At 45.3% G+C, this 18,012-nt stretch overlaps 1 protein-coding gene across 1 annotated transcript in view; it reads left to right on the top strand.

The window, feature by feature from the left end:
* Nucleotides 1–3,328: 3,328 nt before the first annotated feature.
* WWTR1 (WW domain containing transcription regulator 1) overlaps nucleotides 3,329–18,012 on the top strand; it is a 136,623-nt gene continuing 121,939 nt past the window's right edge. Inside the window, exons 1-2 of the mRNA XM_044251585.1 lie at nucleotides 3,329–3,597; nucleotides 4,033–4,466. Of these exons, the coding sequence (XP_044107520.1) occupies nucleotides 4,036–4,466 (431 nt within the window). The 5' untranslated portion in view covers nucleotides 3,329–3,597; nucleotides 4,033–4,035. The remainder of the gene's footprint in view (nucleotides 3,598–4,032; nucleotides 4,467–18,012) is intronic.

The following is an 18,012-nucleotide window of genomic DNA, read 5'->3' as shown; positions in this document are numbered from 1 at the left end:
TTGTTCATCTTGATGGTGGTCCCAAATGTGTTTGCAGTCAGCTGGTGGGTCCCTAAGGGAGTGGGCTCAGCTCAGATCTGGGGTGGCTGGACTTCTCCCTCTCTCCACATATCTCAGGGCCTCTCCCTCTCCATGTGGTTTCTCCAGTGGGGTAGTTGGACTTATCTAGGGACTTAGGTGTCCCAAAAATACAAAAATAGAAACTTCCACCCCTTCTTAGGGGTTAAGGTGGGGTTGGGAGGATTAGCACATATTCAATGCTGTATTTTTCTGGTTAAGGAAAGTCATTGGCCTAGTCCAGATTTAAGTTGGAAGGGACTCTATAAGGGTGTGACTAACAGGAGGGTGGTCTGCTGCAAAGCAGCAATGTCATGGACTGCCACAATATTATCGCCAACTTGTAAACAAATAATCTGGGACTTAGGGAAGCTAAGTTACTTGCCCAATGTAAAGAGTAGAGCTAGGCACGCAATGTAAAGTGTAGAGCTAGGCAATCCAAAGCTTGTGTTCTATCATGGGTCAGCAGATAAAATTTGTAGTGTTTTAACCTAGAACCCTGTGAAGTGGGTACTGTTTCTGTACCTGATTTACAAAGGAGGAACCCAGCAATAGAGAGCGCAAGTATTTTACTCCAGGGAATATACATTTAGTCGCTATACCGTGCTGCCTCGCATGGGTAGTACCTGACACAAGGCACCTGTAAATGTGGTATCATTCGAAGCTGTTGTTTGAAGGACAGAGCAGATATCTTCAACCATCCACCATCACATCATATAGGCTCTCTGGGAACTAGGGGTTTTCCCTTTGGGTTGGGTTATCCTGTGATCTGGGTAATTTCCCTTTCAGGCATCAGCTTCTCTCTCTTCCACTATTTCTTGAAGCTTGGCAAGGAATGAAGACCGTGTCCTTGCCCATCCACTCCCAGCCCTGATTCTCACTGGCTGAGTCTCATGGCTCCCTCAGCATCTTCTTCTCTGATAGCTGGCCAAGTACTCCTTACAAAAGCAGGCCCTTCCTTCTTGGGTGAGGACCTTCCTGGAGTAGGGCTGGACTCAAGTTTCCATCCTTTAATCATCAAGTTAGTCTTGTAGCTTCTGATTAGTAACCATTTTGGTCCCTGTCACTTCCTCTAGTTCCATAGCTAGTTTCCCCACTCACGTAATTCCGACGGTAGCTTGCTGATACTATTTCCAGTGGAGTGACGTGTTGCTTCCCCCTTCCTTCTGCCGGTCCTATGGGTAGAGGGTTTTCTACATGGGAAATCTGGGGTTCCAGAGGCTCTGGAAAGGAGCTTATGCTCTGCTTATCTTTGCAGGTGACCCATGTGACTGTCTTTCTCTGAGGCAGCCCTGATTTTTTCCACTCTCTGGAGAGTCTGGAATCAGAGCACACATCAAGTACAGATACTGGGGTGACAGGTGCCCCATATCAGTGGGCTCTGTTCTGTTGTGGGCAGTGACAAGGAGTGGCCATTCAGGAAGTGATCCCAAAATACTCCCTGGCCTGTTCCAAGGCAAAACTATGGGGTAGTCTAGTCTTTTCTGTAAACTTTTCTCCTTCAGAACAACTCCAGATTTAGACTTTATTTCATCCTTATAAAAATAGTGAGGTGCAACACTTGCACTTAATACGATTTTATTTAAGGAAGAGGATAGATGGGTTGTTCAAAATGTTTTATAAATCTTTCTCAATTTAGGTAGGATGAGGTCCGATAAATCCATGGTAAACTGAAAATACCCTATGCTGAAAATGCATTTAATACCGAACATCATAGTTTAGCCTAGCCTATCCAAAATGTGCTCAGAACATTTACATTAACCTACAGTGGGGCAAAATCATCTAACACAAAGCCTGTTTTATAACAACGTGTTGAATATGTCAAGTAATTTATCGACTACGCTGCTGAAAGTGAAAGACAATTGTTATATGGTTACAGAATGGCTGTAAGTGTAAGTTGTTTCCCCTTCTGGTGGGAGGGCTGCCCAGCATCAAGAGTATGGCAAGGGCATACCACTACCCTGGGGAAAGGTCAAAATTCAAAATTCCAAGTAAAGTTTGAATGTACATCCCTTTTGCACCATCCTAAAGTGGAAAAATCGTTAAGTCCAACCACTATTAAGTCCAGACTGTCTGTTGCCTCATTGGCCTTATTTCACAAACTTCTGTTTGAATCAAATGGCATGGGGTAGGGGCTTTGTGAAACGTGACTTACTTTACAGCCGCTTTCCCCTTCCTCCCAGTAGAGAGGGGGCAAGGGAGGGAGGAATGACCTGCTCCGAAAGCCAAGGCCGCCTCCCACTTCCCCGCAGCGTCTTGCCAAGCTACATCTAGGGACTGGGGGTCTCCACCCCTCTCCTAGATCCAGCCGGTGGTTGGGTGGGTGGTTTTTTCCGGGTCACTGGAGCACCCTCTCTACTCCCAGCCACCTGCTCGGGTTCCATCCCGGCTCCAGGCTCTCTGGAGGGCGTCAGGGACATTCCAATCCTCCCACAACCCGCGCGGATGTCGCGGGGGAGAGGGGCGCGATTGCTCTCCCTTTCCAGTACCCAGCTTTGACCAGGTTTCTTCTCAATTTCTAGTGACCCGAGTCACGCAAGGAGACTAAGCGTGATGAATGGTTTCAAGGCTGTTTGTTTACAACGCACCCACTGGCAAAGCCGCAGCTCGAGTGACAGAGGCACTTTCTGGGCACCGTCTGCGCTCTAGCAGACAACTGCAAGCCAAACAGCCAAGATGCCTCCTCGCCAGACCAAATATGGTCACAAGCGCTAAGCAGCCTCCCGTGGAAAGGCTGGCCTCGCCTCCCCGCGCCAGGGCGGACCCGAACCCGCCCTCAGGCAGAACCTCGGATCAGCGCTGCGCTCTGGGCGCTCCGAGCCTCGACGCCAAGCACGAAGGGAGGGCCCGGCAGCCAGGACCGGCCCTCCCTCGGTCTGGGCCGCTCGCTCGCGTGCCCTCCGCCGCCCCCAGCCCTAGTTTCGGTCTACAAGCCCTTGATTCAACAAGCGCAGCCACTTTCCCTTTGATCCCGCCCTGAGTCCGCGGTAAACTCGAAGGAATGCAGGTCCAGGGCTCCGCGGGAAAGGTCTGCGCGGCCGGGAGGAGTGGATGGGGGGCACCAGTCTCCTCTCACCCAGCGAAGAACCTATCACGCCCAGGGTTTTCTGGAGCCCGGGTGGGGGAGGAGGAGGACGAGGAGGAGGAGGAGGAGGAGGAAGGGGAGGGGCGAGCGGGGGCAGGCAGGCTCAGGACTAGAAGGTCATGCATAATTCAACAGCTCAACTTTCGGGCCCGCCTCTTTTCTGGGAGTGGGAGTTCGCTCCAAACTTTGTTTATGGGACAGTCCGGGAACCGCGGCGGCCGCACTGTCTGCTTCTCCTCCGCCTCCTTCTCGCGGAGCGCGAACGTCTGAGGCCAGTTCGGGGGATGTGAGAGCTGAAGCCCCTCGGCTGCCAGGCACCAAGTCGGGATTTGCCAGCCGGGCCTCGGCTACAAGCCCGCAAGCTCGGGTCGCACCCGAGCGACTGAGGCCGGACGACGAGTTCGGGCGGGACGGCGGCCGTCGCACGGCCAGACTCGGCTTCGCTGCGCGCCCAGGTAGAGCCCGCTGGAGCGCGCCCGCTCACCCCGTTCCACCCCTGGGCGCCTAGGCTTCTCGGGCTTCCGGAGTCGCGATGCCGTGGAGCTGGCTCGGGTTGAGACTTTGGGGGGCTGCCTGCCCGGGAAAGTTGCGATCTGTCCTTCGCCACCAACAGTTCGGCACCGTTCCGAGTGTACTTACTCCCCCCTCCCCACCCCCGCCCTTCCTTCTCGTCCTGCTCCCGGCAACTTAACTTGCTTCGAGAAAGTTGCATAATTCTCCAGGCCGGGAGGGACCCCTCCCCCATCCGGCTGGCCTTACCGCTGAGTGTCTGGGATCCTGAGGCGGACACCTATCACTCTACTCTTTTTCTTTTGTTTCTCTCTGTCCCCGGACCCCCTCCTCCGACTTGATTAAATAAAAGGCTGATCTGACCTCCTTTCTCTTCGCAGAAGATGAATCCGGCCTCCGTGCCCCCTCCGCTCCCGCCGCCCGGGCAGCAAGTGATCCACGTCACGCAGGACCTAGACACGGACCTCGAAGCCCTCTTCAACTCGGTCATGAACCCCAAGCCCAGCTCGTGGCGGAAGAAGATCCTGCCGGAGTCGTTTTTCAAGGAGCCTGATTCTGGCTCGCACTCGCGCCAGTCGAGCACCGACTCGTCCGGCGGACACCCTGGGCCCCGGTTGGCCAGCGGCGCCCAGCACGTCCGCTCACACTCGTCGCCCGCGTCCCTGCAGCTGGGCACCGGCGCGGGTGCTGCAGGCAGTCCAGCGCAGCAGCATGCGCACCTCCGCCAGCAGTCCTACGATGTGACCGACGAGCTGCCACTGCCCCCGGGCTGGGAGATGACCTTCACGGCCACTGGCCAGAGGTACTTCCTCAAGTAAGTCAGCCCGAAGTCAGTGGGGCACAGTCCCGGTGCCCAGGGTGCGCATGCTTGTTGGGATGCGTGCATGCGCGCGTGTGTGTCCTTCCACGTTTCTTTCCGAAGGATCTGGGAAGCTGGAAGTAGGGAGTGCGTCTCTGGGTGTTGGAATGGTAAACGATAAGAAGAGCCTTTGGTGAGGTTCTTCCAGGGTCGTGGAAGTCCTAAGAGATTGGGGATCTGGGAAACACATAGAGGTAGGAGGGGGGGAAAAAGTAGCTTTGGAGTGATTCTCATAAAACACATAGCTGACTTTGTCCAGAATCTGGAATAGTGGTACAGATTTCTGGGCACAAACCCTTATCCTCTTACCTGTTCACTCCAAGACAGATGCCCCAGAGCTTGGTCCATTGAGATATGACACAGAGGTAAATTCTAGAACATTTTTGAGCATGGGAAGGAGAGGGACTCTTGGGAGTGCAGGTGGTCTGCAGTCTCTCCATTCTTAGGAAAAGCAAGCTAGAAAAGTGAACACTGCCTAGTAGGCCTTGCTGCTCCCAGCTGAGTGATGTAATGACCACACAGCACAGTGATGTAATTAGCAACTCTGTGCTGAAGTAGTTGCGGGCTGGAAAATCAATTGTGTGGAAATTGGGTCAGGAGTTTGATTATGTTGCACTTAGTAACCTAAAATACCAACGGATCAGGAACCTGTTTTGTTAATGATGCTTCCCTTTCACATTGTTAGAGTTTTCTTGATGTGATAATCTTTACATTAGACTGTACAGGAAAATATATTCACAGACATAAAGATTGTTTCAGTTGTGGTACCCTATGATAATTATGTTCCAGATGAGAAACCAAACTGAAACTTGAAATGGAACCAGTGAGGTCAAGGGGGCTCAGGCTGTTGATGGCCTGGAGGAGGTTGTGCCAGCTGGACCACTTGGTTCCAGATTGCCTGCACTGGGGGGCCGTTCACTGCCATGGAGAGAAACTACTCTTCTTAGAACCTGCCTTAGACTTAATCTTAAAGTTGAAATTGCTTTGATGCAGAGGCCTTGGTTTAAAACTTCTGCTGAGACATTATGTGTTCTTTTAAAAATACAGTCAGGCCTTTCTTTGTCACTAATACTTGACTGCTGTCAGTTGGATCTCGCAGCAACTATGTATGAGGAACGAGGTTTGCTGTAGCCAACTCTTCGACTCATACTGGTAACCAGTAATTCCTTCCCTATCCCAGTGCTGTTGAGATCTTGTGCAAGGAGGAGTTCTTTATTTTGTTTCTGGGGTTGGTGTGATGCTGAGAAGCACTTGTCCTGAAAGAGACTTGATAGTTATTCTACAGCTGGCCTTACCCCAGGCTTTGAGTGTTAGTGTGGACGTGTACTCAGTACTTCGGCTTCTAAATGGCTGGTGGAATTCAAGTATGTAATGTAATAATATGACATTTTTCTAAAAGTGATGATGCTGTTCTGAAGGATGACATTAGTTTCTGTGGTACATAAAAGCTCCAAAATAGTCTTGTATTAAGTTTACTTAGGTAAATGTGGTTTTGAATATTTATTGTGACCGTTATAGAAATGGACTTAGTAATAAATGCACATAGAAAATGGCCCAGTAATTTACAGTAATTTAGGAGGATCTTTTGTGGTCCCAAATGACTTTTAAACTGCGCTTATGAATATACACACACACAAATGTATGATATATGATCAGTATACCTGTGGTTATAAAAAACATGAAATAAGAACTAGGCTTGCCTAATATCAGAGGAAAGCTAGGAGAAAAAGGGCCCCTCCCCCAAAAGCAAAAAAGAAAAAAGAAAAATTACCTTTTATGCATAATGACTGAATGATTGAAACTAGGGCAAAAATGGAAGTTAGCTTTGGGTTTAGAGAAAGTTGCTCAGATTCCTGTGTCCCATCCCCCCAATGACAACCACTCTGCAGTCCAAAGCTGAGTACATCTTCATTCACTTTGGATAGCCAGTGAAATCCACAGCTGAAACAATGTAGGTAGTAGGCTAGTTTGATTTGATGCAGCCCTGGGAAACTTTCTGGCCAAGGAGCTAAGGCAATTTAAGAAATAAAGTCATTGTGACTGTTGTTCAAGACAAGCAATCTGCCAGGAGTTCTCGGAGTTTTTTGGGGGGCTTTGTTTAAAGCTGGAGTAAGTTAACCCACTTTTTTTTTTTAAAAGATTTTATTTATTTATTTGACAGAGATAGAGAGAGATCACAAGTAGGCAGAGAGCCAGGCCGAGAGAGAGGGGTAAGCAGGCTCCCTGCCGAGCAGAGTGCCTGATGTGGGCTCAATCCCAGGACTCTGAGATCACGACCTGAGTTGAAGGCAGACGTTTAACCCACTGACCCACCCAGGCGCCTGACAGTTGGAGTAAGTTAAATGTGGTATGTCACACTTTGTTACACAGCCTCCAAAGGCAACATATTTTGATGGATTAAATAGAAGCTTGAAAAACGGTGGCAACTGACCCTCAGTTAATCATAGAATCTATTTTGCTCTAGCATCTGTGAAGTGGGAATAGCAGTAGCATCCTGTTGTTGATTCTGTCAGTCAAGGCTTTTATAAATGTAGGTGTTTGGGCTCCTAGACACCTGGCACACTGACTTTGACCACTGATCACATTAAAGATTTAAAAAAAAAAATTCTGGTTACAAATGGGATATGTGTTTATTACACATGAACCAGAAAACAGAATTGTAATGAGGAACACAGTTTGGCTTCAGTAGGACTTTATATTCTTACAGAAAAATACTATGTGAGTAACATTGTATATGAAAAAATATTTTATCCTCTTTTCTTTTTTCTTCTTCTTCTTTTTTTTTTTTTTTTAAGATTTTATTGAGAAAACAAGTAGGCAGAGGGGCAGAGGGAGAGGGAGAAGCAGACTCCTTGCTGAACAGGGAGCCTGATGCGGGAGTTGATGCTAGGACCCCGTAATCATGATCTGAGCCAAAGGCAGACGCTTAAGTGACTGAACCATCCAGGCACCCGTTATCTCCACTCTTAAATATAATTTCAGTGATAACATTTGCTTGCCCCTCCCAATTTTTAGTAATAATTTTAGTGTTTTCTCTTTTCTGAAAAGTGCCATAGAAAATTATTTTTGTCAAAGTGATCTATGCACTTGGTAACAAATCCAGTAGTACAGAAGGACTTTTGTTGAAAAACAATGGTTTCCTTCACCTCCTCAAGGCTCACAGAGGGAGTCTTTTAGGTTTTATTTTAACTGTTTCTGTATTTAATTCTTTGATTGTTACTTCCTTAACCCTAGTATGCTTTTATCACCATTTTTTGATTTATCAACTTTTAACTTCTAATTGAAAATGAGAGTCTAGCTCCTTGAACTATTTTTTTTGTAATCTCCCCCAATTTTGGTATTTATATTATTTTTAGTTTGTCTGTTAGATCACCTTTGTTACTCTTTGTCAACTTTGACAGTATTTCTTAATTACCCTTTTGTAAGTCAAGGAGGTTTGGGACTGTCCCTAGAATTCTTGCTCTTTGTGAATGACACCTTAATGGTCCAAAGCCAGGAACCCATAAGCAGCAAGTTTTGTGTTTTGCTTTTAACTTGATCTACTTATTAAAGTTGAAAATCTAGAGACATTTATATTATTACATTTCTATAACTATAATTAGTTGCTTTTTAAATTAAGATTAAAGTTTAGACTTGTTACCTTTCGTCTGGTGTCAGGACTCCTGGTCAGTCAAAGGAGGATATATCTGGCACCAAAGTTGAATGGGTTCTTTCTTTCCATCAAACTCTTTATTTGTTTGTTTTAAAGATTTTATTTTTTATTTTAGTGATAGCAAGTGTGCAAGTGGCGGGGGGAGTGAAGCTGAGGAAGGGAGAAAGGATCTCAACCCAACTCAGCACTGAGCATGGAGCCTGATGCATCTCCATCCCAAGACCCTGAGATCAGGACCTGAGCTGCCTGAGCCATCCAGGAACCCCTGAGACTCTTAACCAGTTGTTTAAATTTGTGTCACCTTTGAGTTTCTTCATAATTGGATCTTGACTCTCTGAAACATTTTTTCAAGTATTTCTAATTGCTTTTTATTTGTTCATGTATTACTTGCCTCTCAAAATTTTTTAGGCTCTAAATTCCATCAGTTCTATTAAGTCTCATTTCCCTAAGCTTTTATGCCCAGACTTCTTTATCTTTTTGTGCCATTCTGGATTCTGATTGTTCTCTAGGTGCCCAAGAGAGTTGTCATCCTGGCATTTCTCTTTTCTCCCCTCCATAGCTGGAAGTAGCATTTCCTTTTCTCATGTCTTCCACTTTTTTGGTTTATGCCCTCATTTTGCTGGAGTACATGCTTGAGTAACTTCTTCTTCTTCTTCCTTTTTTTTTTTAAGATTTATTTATTTAAGAGAGAAAACGAGTGGGGGTGAGAGGCAGAGGGAGAGGGAGAAGCAGACTCCTCACTGAGCAGGAAGCCCTATATGGGGCTCGATTCCAGGACCCTGGGATCATGACCTGAGTGGAAGGCAGATGCTTAACTGGCTGAGCCACCCAGGCACCCATGCTTGAGTAACTTAATAAGAATTGTTTGTGGGAGGTAAAATATTCAGATACTTTTTAATTTCAAAATATTTATTTTAAAAGTTGTTTTAAATTTATTTTCTTAAAAAAAAGAACTGACTTTTTTTTTTCCTGTTTACCTTTGGATGGCAATATAATGTAGTTGATTTCACGAAGGGCCTTTTGTCCTTAAAAAAAATATTGCCAGCTGCCTCAGTTTCCTTGTCTGTAAAATACGTATTAATAAGAGTAATAACCTATTTCAGGATTTCAGGATATTTTGAAACGATATTTTTGAAGCGATAACATATTTGAAGAGTCTGGCTCATAGCCAACTTTCAATACAAGTTCGTTCTTGCCTCCGGTTGCGTCTCTGTCCACACACATATGCTCTCTACCTGGCCAAAATCAGATGCAGAAACCTTGGCAGTAGGATAAAAGCTGGTTGTGACTCTTGGTTACAGTTATGGCTCTGAATGACAACCTGGATCTGGAATTGAAAGTCAGCTTTTTAAATGTAAAATAAAGACGATTTTCCTGTTAAAAAACCTGAATAGGAATGTCCACTGTGGGTGCCCTGTAACTTCAGCATCTTGGTCAGAGGATACGGCATCCCTTCTAAAGACAGTGTAGTTTTTTTTTTTGTTTGTTTGTTTTTTAAAAATCTGGCTCATGGCTACTGGTTGGGCCAATTTTATGAGTAGGGTGTAGGGTGGAGGGGAAGGATGAAGAAGTGGAGAGAGAAGAGGAGGCAGGGGTAAGTGACATCTGCTGATGACCAGACAAGGCAGGGAGCTGAGTCAGTGCTTTCTAGAGAGACAACCCCAGAACCACCTGTGGAGCACACTCCTGACACGTGTGTGTGTGTGTGTGTGTGTGAACCTTTTTTCTTTTTTTCATAACCCTAGGTACTTTCACATTTTATATATATATATATATATATATATATATATATATATATATTTGTGTGTGTATGTATATGTATATGTGTGTGTGTATGTATATGTATATGTGTGTGTGTATGTGTGTATATATATATACATATATATATATTTAACTCTCACAGTGACCCTCTGAATAGGTACACACTATTATCTCATACTATTCTTGAGGAAACTGAGGCTCCCTGAAGTTGAGTAAGTGGCCCAGGGTCATGTATCAGGTAAGTGGCAGGGATGGGATTAGAATAATGTGATCCTAAAACCTGTACTCCTGCCCCTGCACCATGATGCCTCATGCCAATTACGTGCCCATAATTAGGCCCTGTAATTAGGTCTCCTTGGTGACCAGATAACTCTGGAGTGGTGGATGGAGCATTGGAGTCTGCTTCTGAACTCCCTCTGGGTGGTCAAATGTGGAGCTCTTGGTGCTGGAGAGAGAGAGGTGATGAGAAAAACAAATAAACCAGAAATGGATAGTATATCCACAGTGCCTATTTACATTTTATTCTTATCAAGGTCTTCACCATTAATAAATGTGTATCATTTTATAGGGAGCACAGATGGGACCGGGAAGGCGGGTGACCTCATGGATGTCAGGATCAGGGACACTGAGGAGGGCTTGTGAAGAAGGTTACTTAAATAATGTTAGTAAAGTAGTTTCTAGGGGAAAAAAAAGAGCTGGCTTGCTTCTCATTGCCTTTATCATCGCAGAGATTGATGAGAAATAAATTGCTGTAGAGGCTTGAGGCGGTATGGAGGCTTGGTTTTTGTTTGTTGACTAGTTAGGACTTATAGGAATTACAGCCTTATCTATCATTTTCTCCTTTCTCTTCCTTCTTACTTGTGTATCTAACCACAGGAGAGGGTGATAGAAGTCAAAGAATCAACCAATCCCAGGGGCATCTGGGTGGCTCAGTCAGTTAAGCATCTGCCTTCCTCTCGGGTCATGATCCTCACATCCAGGGATAAGGATTGCACTGGGGTCCATGCTCAGTGGGAAATCTGCTTCTCCCTCTGCTGTTTTCCCGGCTTATGTGCTCTTTCTTTCTCTCAAATGAATAAATAAAAGGTGGCTCAGTGGGTTAAGCCGCTGCCTTCGGCTCAGGTCATGATCTCAGGTTCCTGGGATGGAGTCCCACATCGGGCTCTCTGCTCAGCGGGGAGCCTGCTTCCTCCTCTCTCTCTCTGCCTGCCTCTCTGCCTACTTGTGATCTCTCTCTGTCAAATAAATAAATAAAATCTTTAAAAAAAAAAAAAGAATCAACCAGTCTGCAGGATGGTTTTCTTTTCTTTTTTTTTTCTTCTTCTTTTTTTTTTAAAGATTTTATTTATTTATTTGACAGAGATCACAAGTGGGCAGAGAGGCAGGCAGAGAGAGAGAGGAGGAAGCAGGCTCCCCGCTGAGCAGAGAGCCCAACGCGGGGCTCCATCCCAGGTCCCCGAAATCATGATCGAGCCGAAGGCAGAGGCCCAACCCACTGAGCCACCCAGGCACCCCATAGGGATGGTTTTCTTTTTGAAAGGTGGTTTGAAAGACTGAGCACTGAAGTAATTAGCTTATTAATGAAAGGCAGATTCTGAGAGGGTGGCCCTTTCACTGAGGGGGACTGTGCATGTTTAGTGCATTGAAATAATCAGGAGAGCCGTGTTCTCCAACTGTATTCTTTGGCCCCAGTCCATTCAGATGCTTTGTGAACATGGGGTTTCTGGACCAGGAACTTTGGGATATGTTGCATGCTCTATCCCATTCTTGGAATTTCATAATATACATTAAGGACTCCAAAGTCATCAGAAAAACCAGTTTATTTTTGTGTAAGCCAGTATTTCACAAGCTCATGTGATTTGAACATTTTTATTCCAACTATCATTGGTTGCCATCCTCTCAGGAATGCTTTACAGATCTTACTTTGGGAAACCTTTTCTGTGCCTTTTGTTATTTTTATAGTTGAGATTTTTATATTTGAGTCAAGTTACAGATTTTTTTTTCTTTCCAGTGAGCTTTGTGGATACATAGCATATTTTCATTTATATCTCTTGATTTAATCGTTAATTATTAGTGCTTGGAAATAAAAAGTCCTGTATGTCAGACAAGTGGGATATAATACAAGAAAACCAACAATTACAATACCTTGTGATAGATAATAGTGTAGTCCTGATTTTACTTTCAAAGGCGTGTGTGTGTCTGTGTGTGTATGTGCTAGAAGGATAGATACCAAAATGTTTTCAGTGGTCATTTCTGAAATTCTGGATGATTTTTTTGGTTTACTTTCTGCCTTTCTGTATATTCCAGATGTCCTATAATAAACATATGTTTCTTTTCTTTTTTTTTTTTTTTTGAGATCTTAATTTGTTTATTTGACAGAGTGAGAGAGTACAAGCAGGGGGCCAGTAAAGGGAGAGGGAGAAGCAGACTCCCCACCGAGCAGGGAGCCCCACGCAGGGCTCGATCCCAGGACCCCCGGGATCATAACCTGAGCTGAAGGCAGGCATTCAACCATATGAGCCACCCAGGCGCCCCATATATTTCTTTTTAAATTGGAGGGTGAGGTAGTTACAAAAACTGTAGAAGAGAGAAGACAAAGAAGGATGTAAAGATGCAGTCGTAGGGGGGACCCTTGGCTGGCTCAGTCAGTGGAGCTTGTGAGTCCTGATCTCAGGGTTGTGAGTCTGAGCCCCACATGAGGTGTAGGGATTACTTAAAAATAAAATCTTAAAAATAATGAATACTGTTTTTCTGAAAATAAATAAATTGGGGAAAAAAAATCTTAAAAACAAAAAAAAAGGTGGAGTTGTAGATTTGGGTAGGTGTGGCAGGGTGTGGGGAAATCTCTCAGCTGTAGCTCAGTAACCAGAGCGTGGAGCTTACGTTACTAAATGGACGCTTTTTGGGAACTGCTTGTGTTTTTCTCGTTTTGGGTTATTTTCTTTAGGAATGAACTGACACAGTAATGACTAAACTCTTAACCCAGAATTCTCCATTCAAGTCGCCTCAGGATAAGAATTAGGATTATGGCAGATCCTTAGGTCACACAGATTTCCTTCAGCGTCGTCTTGATTTGCATGCCCTACTTCCTGGACTTCTGATGTTCCATCCAGGTACAGCAGAGGATAAATACGAAAGGAAGAAATGATACTCATTTGCTTGGCCCTAGTTAGATGAAGTGAAATCAGGAAATCTGCGTAAAGTACTTAGGCTGGCACAGTAAGTACTGCTAATAGTTCGCTTATTGCTGGGACTGTTCCCAGTTGAGATGGCAGTGGCGGGGACATGTGTGCTATCTCCCGAGACCTTTTCCTTCATACCACCATAAGGTTCGTTAGCTGTTTCAGCATCGACAACGAGAAATCACTGAACTAGTGTCGTGTGCTAACACTGTGCGGTGTGCTGTGAGGGGAGAGACTGCAGCAGGTTTCCCCGACCTCAGGCAGCTGACGGTCTAGCTGGGGAGACAAGGAGAGCACAGACGAAATCAGGCGAAATAGCTGCGTCCAGACCTTCTGGGGCCATAGAGCCTAGAGCAGCTGCTCACTGTATGTTGGAAGCTCTTGGGAGGAGTGTCACAATAAGGCAGTCGTTTCTGTTATGGTTACGCGTCTGAACCTTGCAGCCGTGCTGAATGTCTCTTAGTTCTCCCATTGGCTGTCCTCCTGCTGGCCCCAAGAACTTGGCACAGTCTGTTACCTGTGCCTGGAACATTATTTTCCTGCTTCTTGCCTGGCTAACTCCTGCGCTCGTTTGAGGCAGCTGCTTCGATGCCATCCTGCATCAAGGTTTTCCCTGCAGGAGGTTTTCCCTGACTCACAGCCCCCGCAGGAGCGTGGATGCTCCTGCTGCTGGTCTCCCGTGGCCCCCCAGCTATAGCACTGCTGCCAGATTTCTGTTGCTTTATTTCTCTTTTTCACTATACTGTCACCTCCCTGAGGGTAAGATTGGTACTTGTCTTGCTCGACATTAATTAAGTTCAGCATAGTGCCTGGCAAAGAAGCGGGTGCCTGGTAAGGAAGGAATCCTCTAAGACTTTCTGGTGGCCCTCTGCATTGGAAGCTCGTGCACTAGAATTCCTCATTGGAAACTGCCGTGCTCAGGAATGGAGTTCCATTGTGTCTGTGCCTCTTGGACTGCAAGCTTAGAATCATAGGTCCAGGGGCGCCTGGGTGGCTCAGTGGGTTAAGCCTCGGCCTTTGGCTCAGGTCATGATCCCAGGGTCCTGAGATGGAGCCGCACATCAGGCTTCTTGCTCGGTGGGGAGTTTTCTTCTCCTTCTGCCTGCCTACCTCTCCCTGCTTGTGCTCTCTCTCTCTCTAATAAATAAATAAACTTTAAAGAAAAAAAAAAAAAAAGAAACACAACTCCACATACTATGATGCAATGGAGAAGATGGATAGAGGGATGTAGGTGTTCAGAGAAGTCTTTGTAAAGCTAGTTGACATACACGGAGTCTTGAAAAATGGGAGGAATGTGGGTAGGTGAGCAAGGAGGCCTTCTAGGAAGGAGGGGGCAGGAAGACAAGTTCAGAGACAGAAGTGCTCAGGATGTGTTTTTGAGGCCAAGTAAAGTCTGGCCTATCTTGGGTCGAAATAACTTAAGTGATGGTTGGTGGATGACTGTGTGTCCCACTGAGGCTCCAGAACCTCAGCTAGAACGGGCGCAGTGACCTTCTGCTAGTCAGTGTCAATTTTCTCATCCCCTCATTTTGAGATACACCAGTCCCAGCTTTATCTGAATGTGGCACAAGACCCCGCCATTGTCTCTCATGTCGAGGTCTTCCTAGTTATTTAAAAAACTAAGGATACCGATTTAAAAGAGTTTGAAATGATAGAACCCTTCATAACAATTCACTCACCCATCTGTCCCTCTGTAGATCTCTCTGTCTGTCATAGATTCGATTTAGCATGTGCTATTCCACAATAGTGGGTGGTCTTTGCTTTTCAAGTTAGTAGGATATCAGGCTACTCCACTGAGTCTGCCATTTCTGCTTATAAATGAATAGCTTGCGGTCCGGCTGTTCCCAGAATCCTGTCTTGTGGTTTTGGATGGTTTCTCAGTTTCTCTGAGACAGATCAGCTGGCAAAGGCAAAATGGAGAGTCCAGAAGTAGAGTTATGCCACCGAAGCCCACCTGGGCTATGCCCCCTGAGGATGCCTGGCTGAGCAGCTAGGGGCCTCCTTCTCAAGCACATCCTTCCTGAACTCTTAGTGAAGACTCTTGAGAGCCTTTTCGTACAAACTCACAATGCTGAATCATGGGTTAATGTTTTCAGATAACTTACTCATTATTTAAAGATTTTATTTATGTATTAGAGAGGGAGGATGAGAGAGGGGGAGGGTCAGAGGGAGGAGTAGACTCCCCACCAAGGGGGGAACCTGATGTGGGACTTGATCTGGGAATTCCAGGATCATGACCTGAGCCCAGGGCAGTCAGGATTCTGGGATCATGACTTGAGCTGAAGGCAGACCCTTAACTGAGCAAGCCACTCAGGCACCCCCTCTCCTTTTAATTGCCCAAACACTACTGGAGGAATGGAAATGGAAAAATAAGTTCTTCTGATCTTCCTTGGATCCCTAGTTTTAAAGAACGACTATTAACACTTTATCCAGAGATGTGCTACAGGAAGAGCAGCAGTATGGCCCTATCTAATTAATTACCTATCTAGCCTGTCTGTTGCCCGATTTATCTGTCATCTGCTGTCCTCAATGTTAATCATTATATCCACCCTTCTCATACGAGGGGGATGCACGGTCTGGCAGGTGCACGCTGACCAGTTACATGGGTGCCCTGCTGTTCAGAATGAATGACATTGCATTGTGAAGTGCTTGACCCAGTCTCTCTGTGCGACTCAAAGTGTGATCTCTAAACAGAGACGAGTGTGCAGATGTATGTAACCCATCCATGACGCACAAGATGCATAGGTCAAAAATGTTTAGAGACTTGTATATAGAAAGATGGGGCATGTAAGGATGGGATCAGTGGGATTGTCTCATGGAACACGGTAATCTGGGTGTTGCAGATCTGTGTGATGAATCATGTGTGGCCTGGGCTATGTACAAGGCACCTACAATGGGACCACATACTGGCCTTGACAGATTGAAACTAGAAGAACACTGATCTCTTTCTACAGATAGTTTGAGATGCTGATACGTTTCTTTTAACTCTTCTCTTCTTTTCCTTCCCTTCCCTTCCTTTTCATCCCATCCATCCATCCATTTACCTGCACATCATTTCATTTTTCCACCCATCCTTACAACTGCCTTTTATGTATCAACCAACCAATTTATTATACCTCTGGTTAACTTAACCAAAATGATCAATCTAAGAGATTGAATATTGAATCTTAATATGAAAACAAGTTCTATGGCACAAAGGATGATTATCATCTTTTTTTTTTTGTATATAATATGTTTTATGTCTTTGTGGCCCTTATGCTCATTGTTTTAAAAATACGCTTTGGCGCACTTCAGTTCTGAACACTGTAGATAATCCCAAATCCTCTTCTGTCTTGTGAGTAATCTGTCTATAAGCACTATCAGCTATAGAGTCAGTGCAAAGCATGGGGACTGGACAAAGAGACACATGCTGGATTATTTAGTAAAAATGTATATTTCTTTGGGGTGGTTTTTCTGCAAACATTGTCATATTGAATATTTGTCTTTCTCTCAGTTTGTCCATGAAAAACAGTTGATGGCCTAGGGTTCAGAGGTTGAGGTTGCCATTGAAAACCCATCAAAAAGTAGAAAGTGCAAGCAAATGATACATGTAATTAAAGTGAACAGGCATAACTCTTATTGACTTGATTTTACTTCTAGATTTATTTATTTTTTTTAAAAGATTTTATTTATTTATTTGATAGAGAGAGATCACAAGTAGATGGAGAGGCAGGCAGAGAGAGAGAGAGAGATGGAAGCAGGCTCCCTGCTGAGCAGAGAGCCCGATGCCGGACTTGATCCCAGGACCCTGAGATCATGACCTGAGCCAAAGGCAGTGGCTTAACCCACTGAGCCACCCAGGTGCCCTAGATTTATTTTTTAAAACTGACTTCTTTAAAAGAAAAAAATCTATTTGAGAGAGAGAGAGTAGGAGCAGGGGAGGGGCAGAGGGACAAGCAGACTCCCCACTGACATAGAATTGGCTGCTCAACCGACTGAGCCCCTGAAAGCTGGCTTTTTTTTTTTAAGATTTTATTTATTTATTTGACAGAGAGGGAACACAAGCAAAGGGAGTTGGAGAGGGAGAAAGCAGGCAGGAACCTGCTGAGCAGGGACCCTGATGCAGGGCTTGATCCCAGGACCCCGGGATCATGACCTGACCCAAAGGCAGCTACTTAAGGACTGAGCCACCCAGGCGCCCCGTGTTGGCTTCTTAAAAAATAAAAAATAAGCAGAACTGAAGGATATAAAGTAAAAGTAAAAGTACTCCACCCACTAGTTCTAGTCCTCACATGGAACCACTACTCACAATTGCTTGTGTATCTTTCAGGGATTTTATTATGCATTACATGATTCATTTATAATGGCATCAGTTGGTGGTTTTGGCATTGTGGGAAGCAGAGCGTAGGTGGTCTTTGTTCCTTGCTGACCCTCACACACCCTAAGGACTGAGTACAGATCTGGATGACATTACAGAGGGCTGGATGTGATGCCTCATGGCGAGGTCTCAGGCTGAAAAGCTGTGTTGGCGTAACTGTCGCTCAGAGACTGGGATTTAGCTTTGTGGTTCAGAAAGTTGATGTCCTTGGTGCTCCAAACTGATCAGGTTTTAAAGACTTTCTGCTTCAGGCCATACTGGAATGAAATGGGGGGATAGACATTCTAGCTGCAAGATCAGTGACTTGAATAATCTCCCACTCTGGGACGAAGGTACTCATAAGAGTGACTTAATCGCTGGGAAATTGCTTTGGTGGTTTTAGCAAAGGGAAGAAATGAAACCATGGAAGGGATGTTACGGAAGTAATTGGACAGGTTTTGGCGATGGATTAAATTTGGGGAGTGAAGAAAAGAGGTGAGAAGGAAGATTGGCAAGACGCTGGCTGTCCATGGCACCGATAGAGTTGTTTCTAATTGTGACGAGAAGGAA

Source organism: Neovison vison, chromosome 6, assembly GCF_020171115.1.
Source record: "Neovison vison isolate M4711 chromosome 6, ASM_NN_V1, whole genome shotgun sequence".
NCBI lineage: Eukaryota > Metazoa > Chordata > Mammalia > Carnivora > Mustelidae > Neogale > Neogale vison.
The sequence above is the reverse complement of the archived record's forward strand: the minus strand, read 5'-3'. Positions and strand labels throughout refer to the sequence as shown.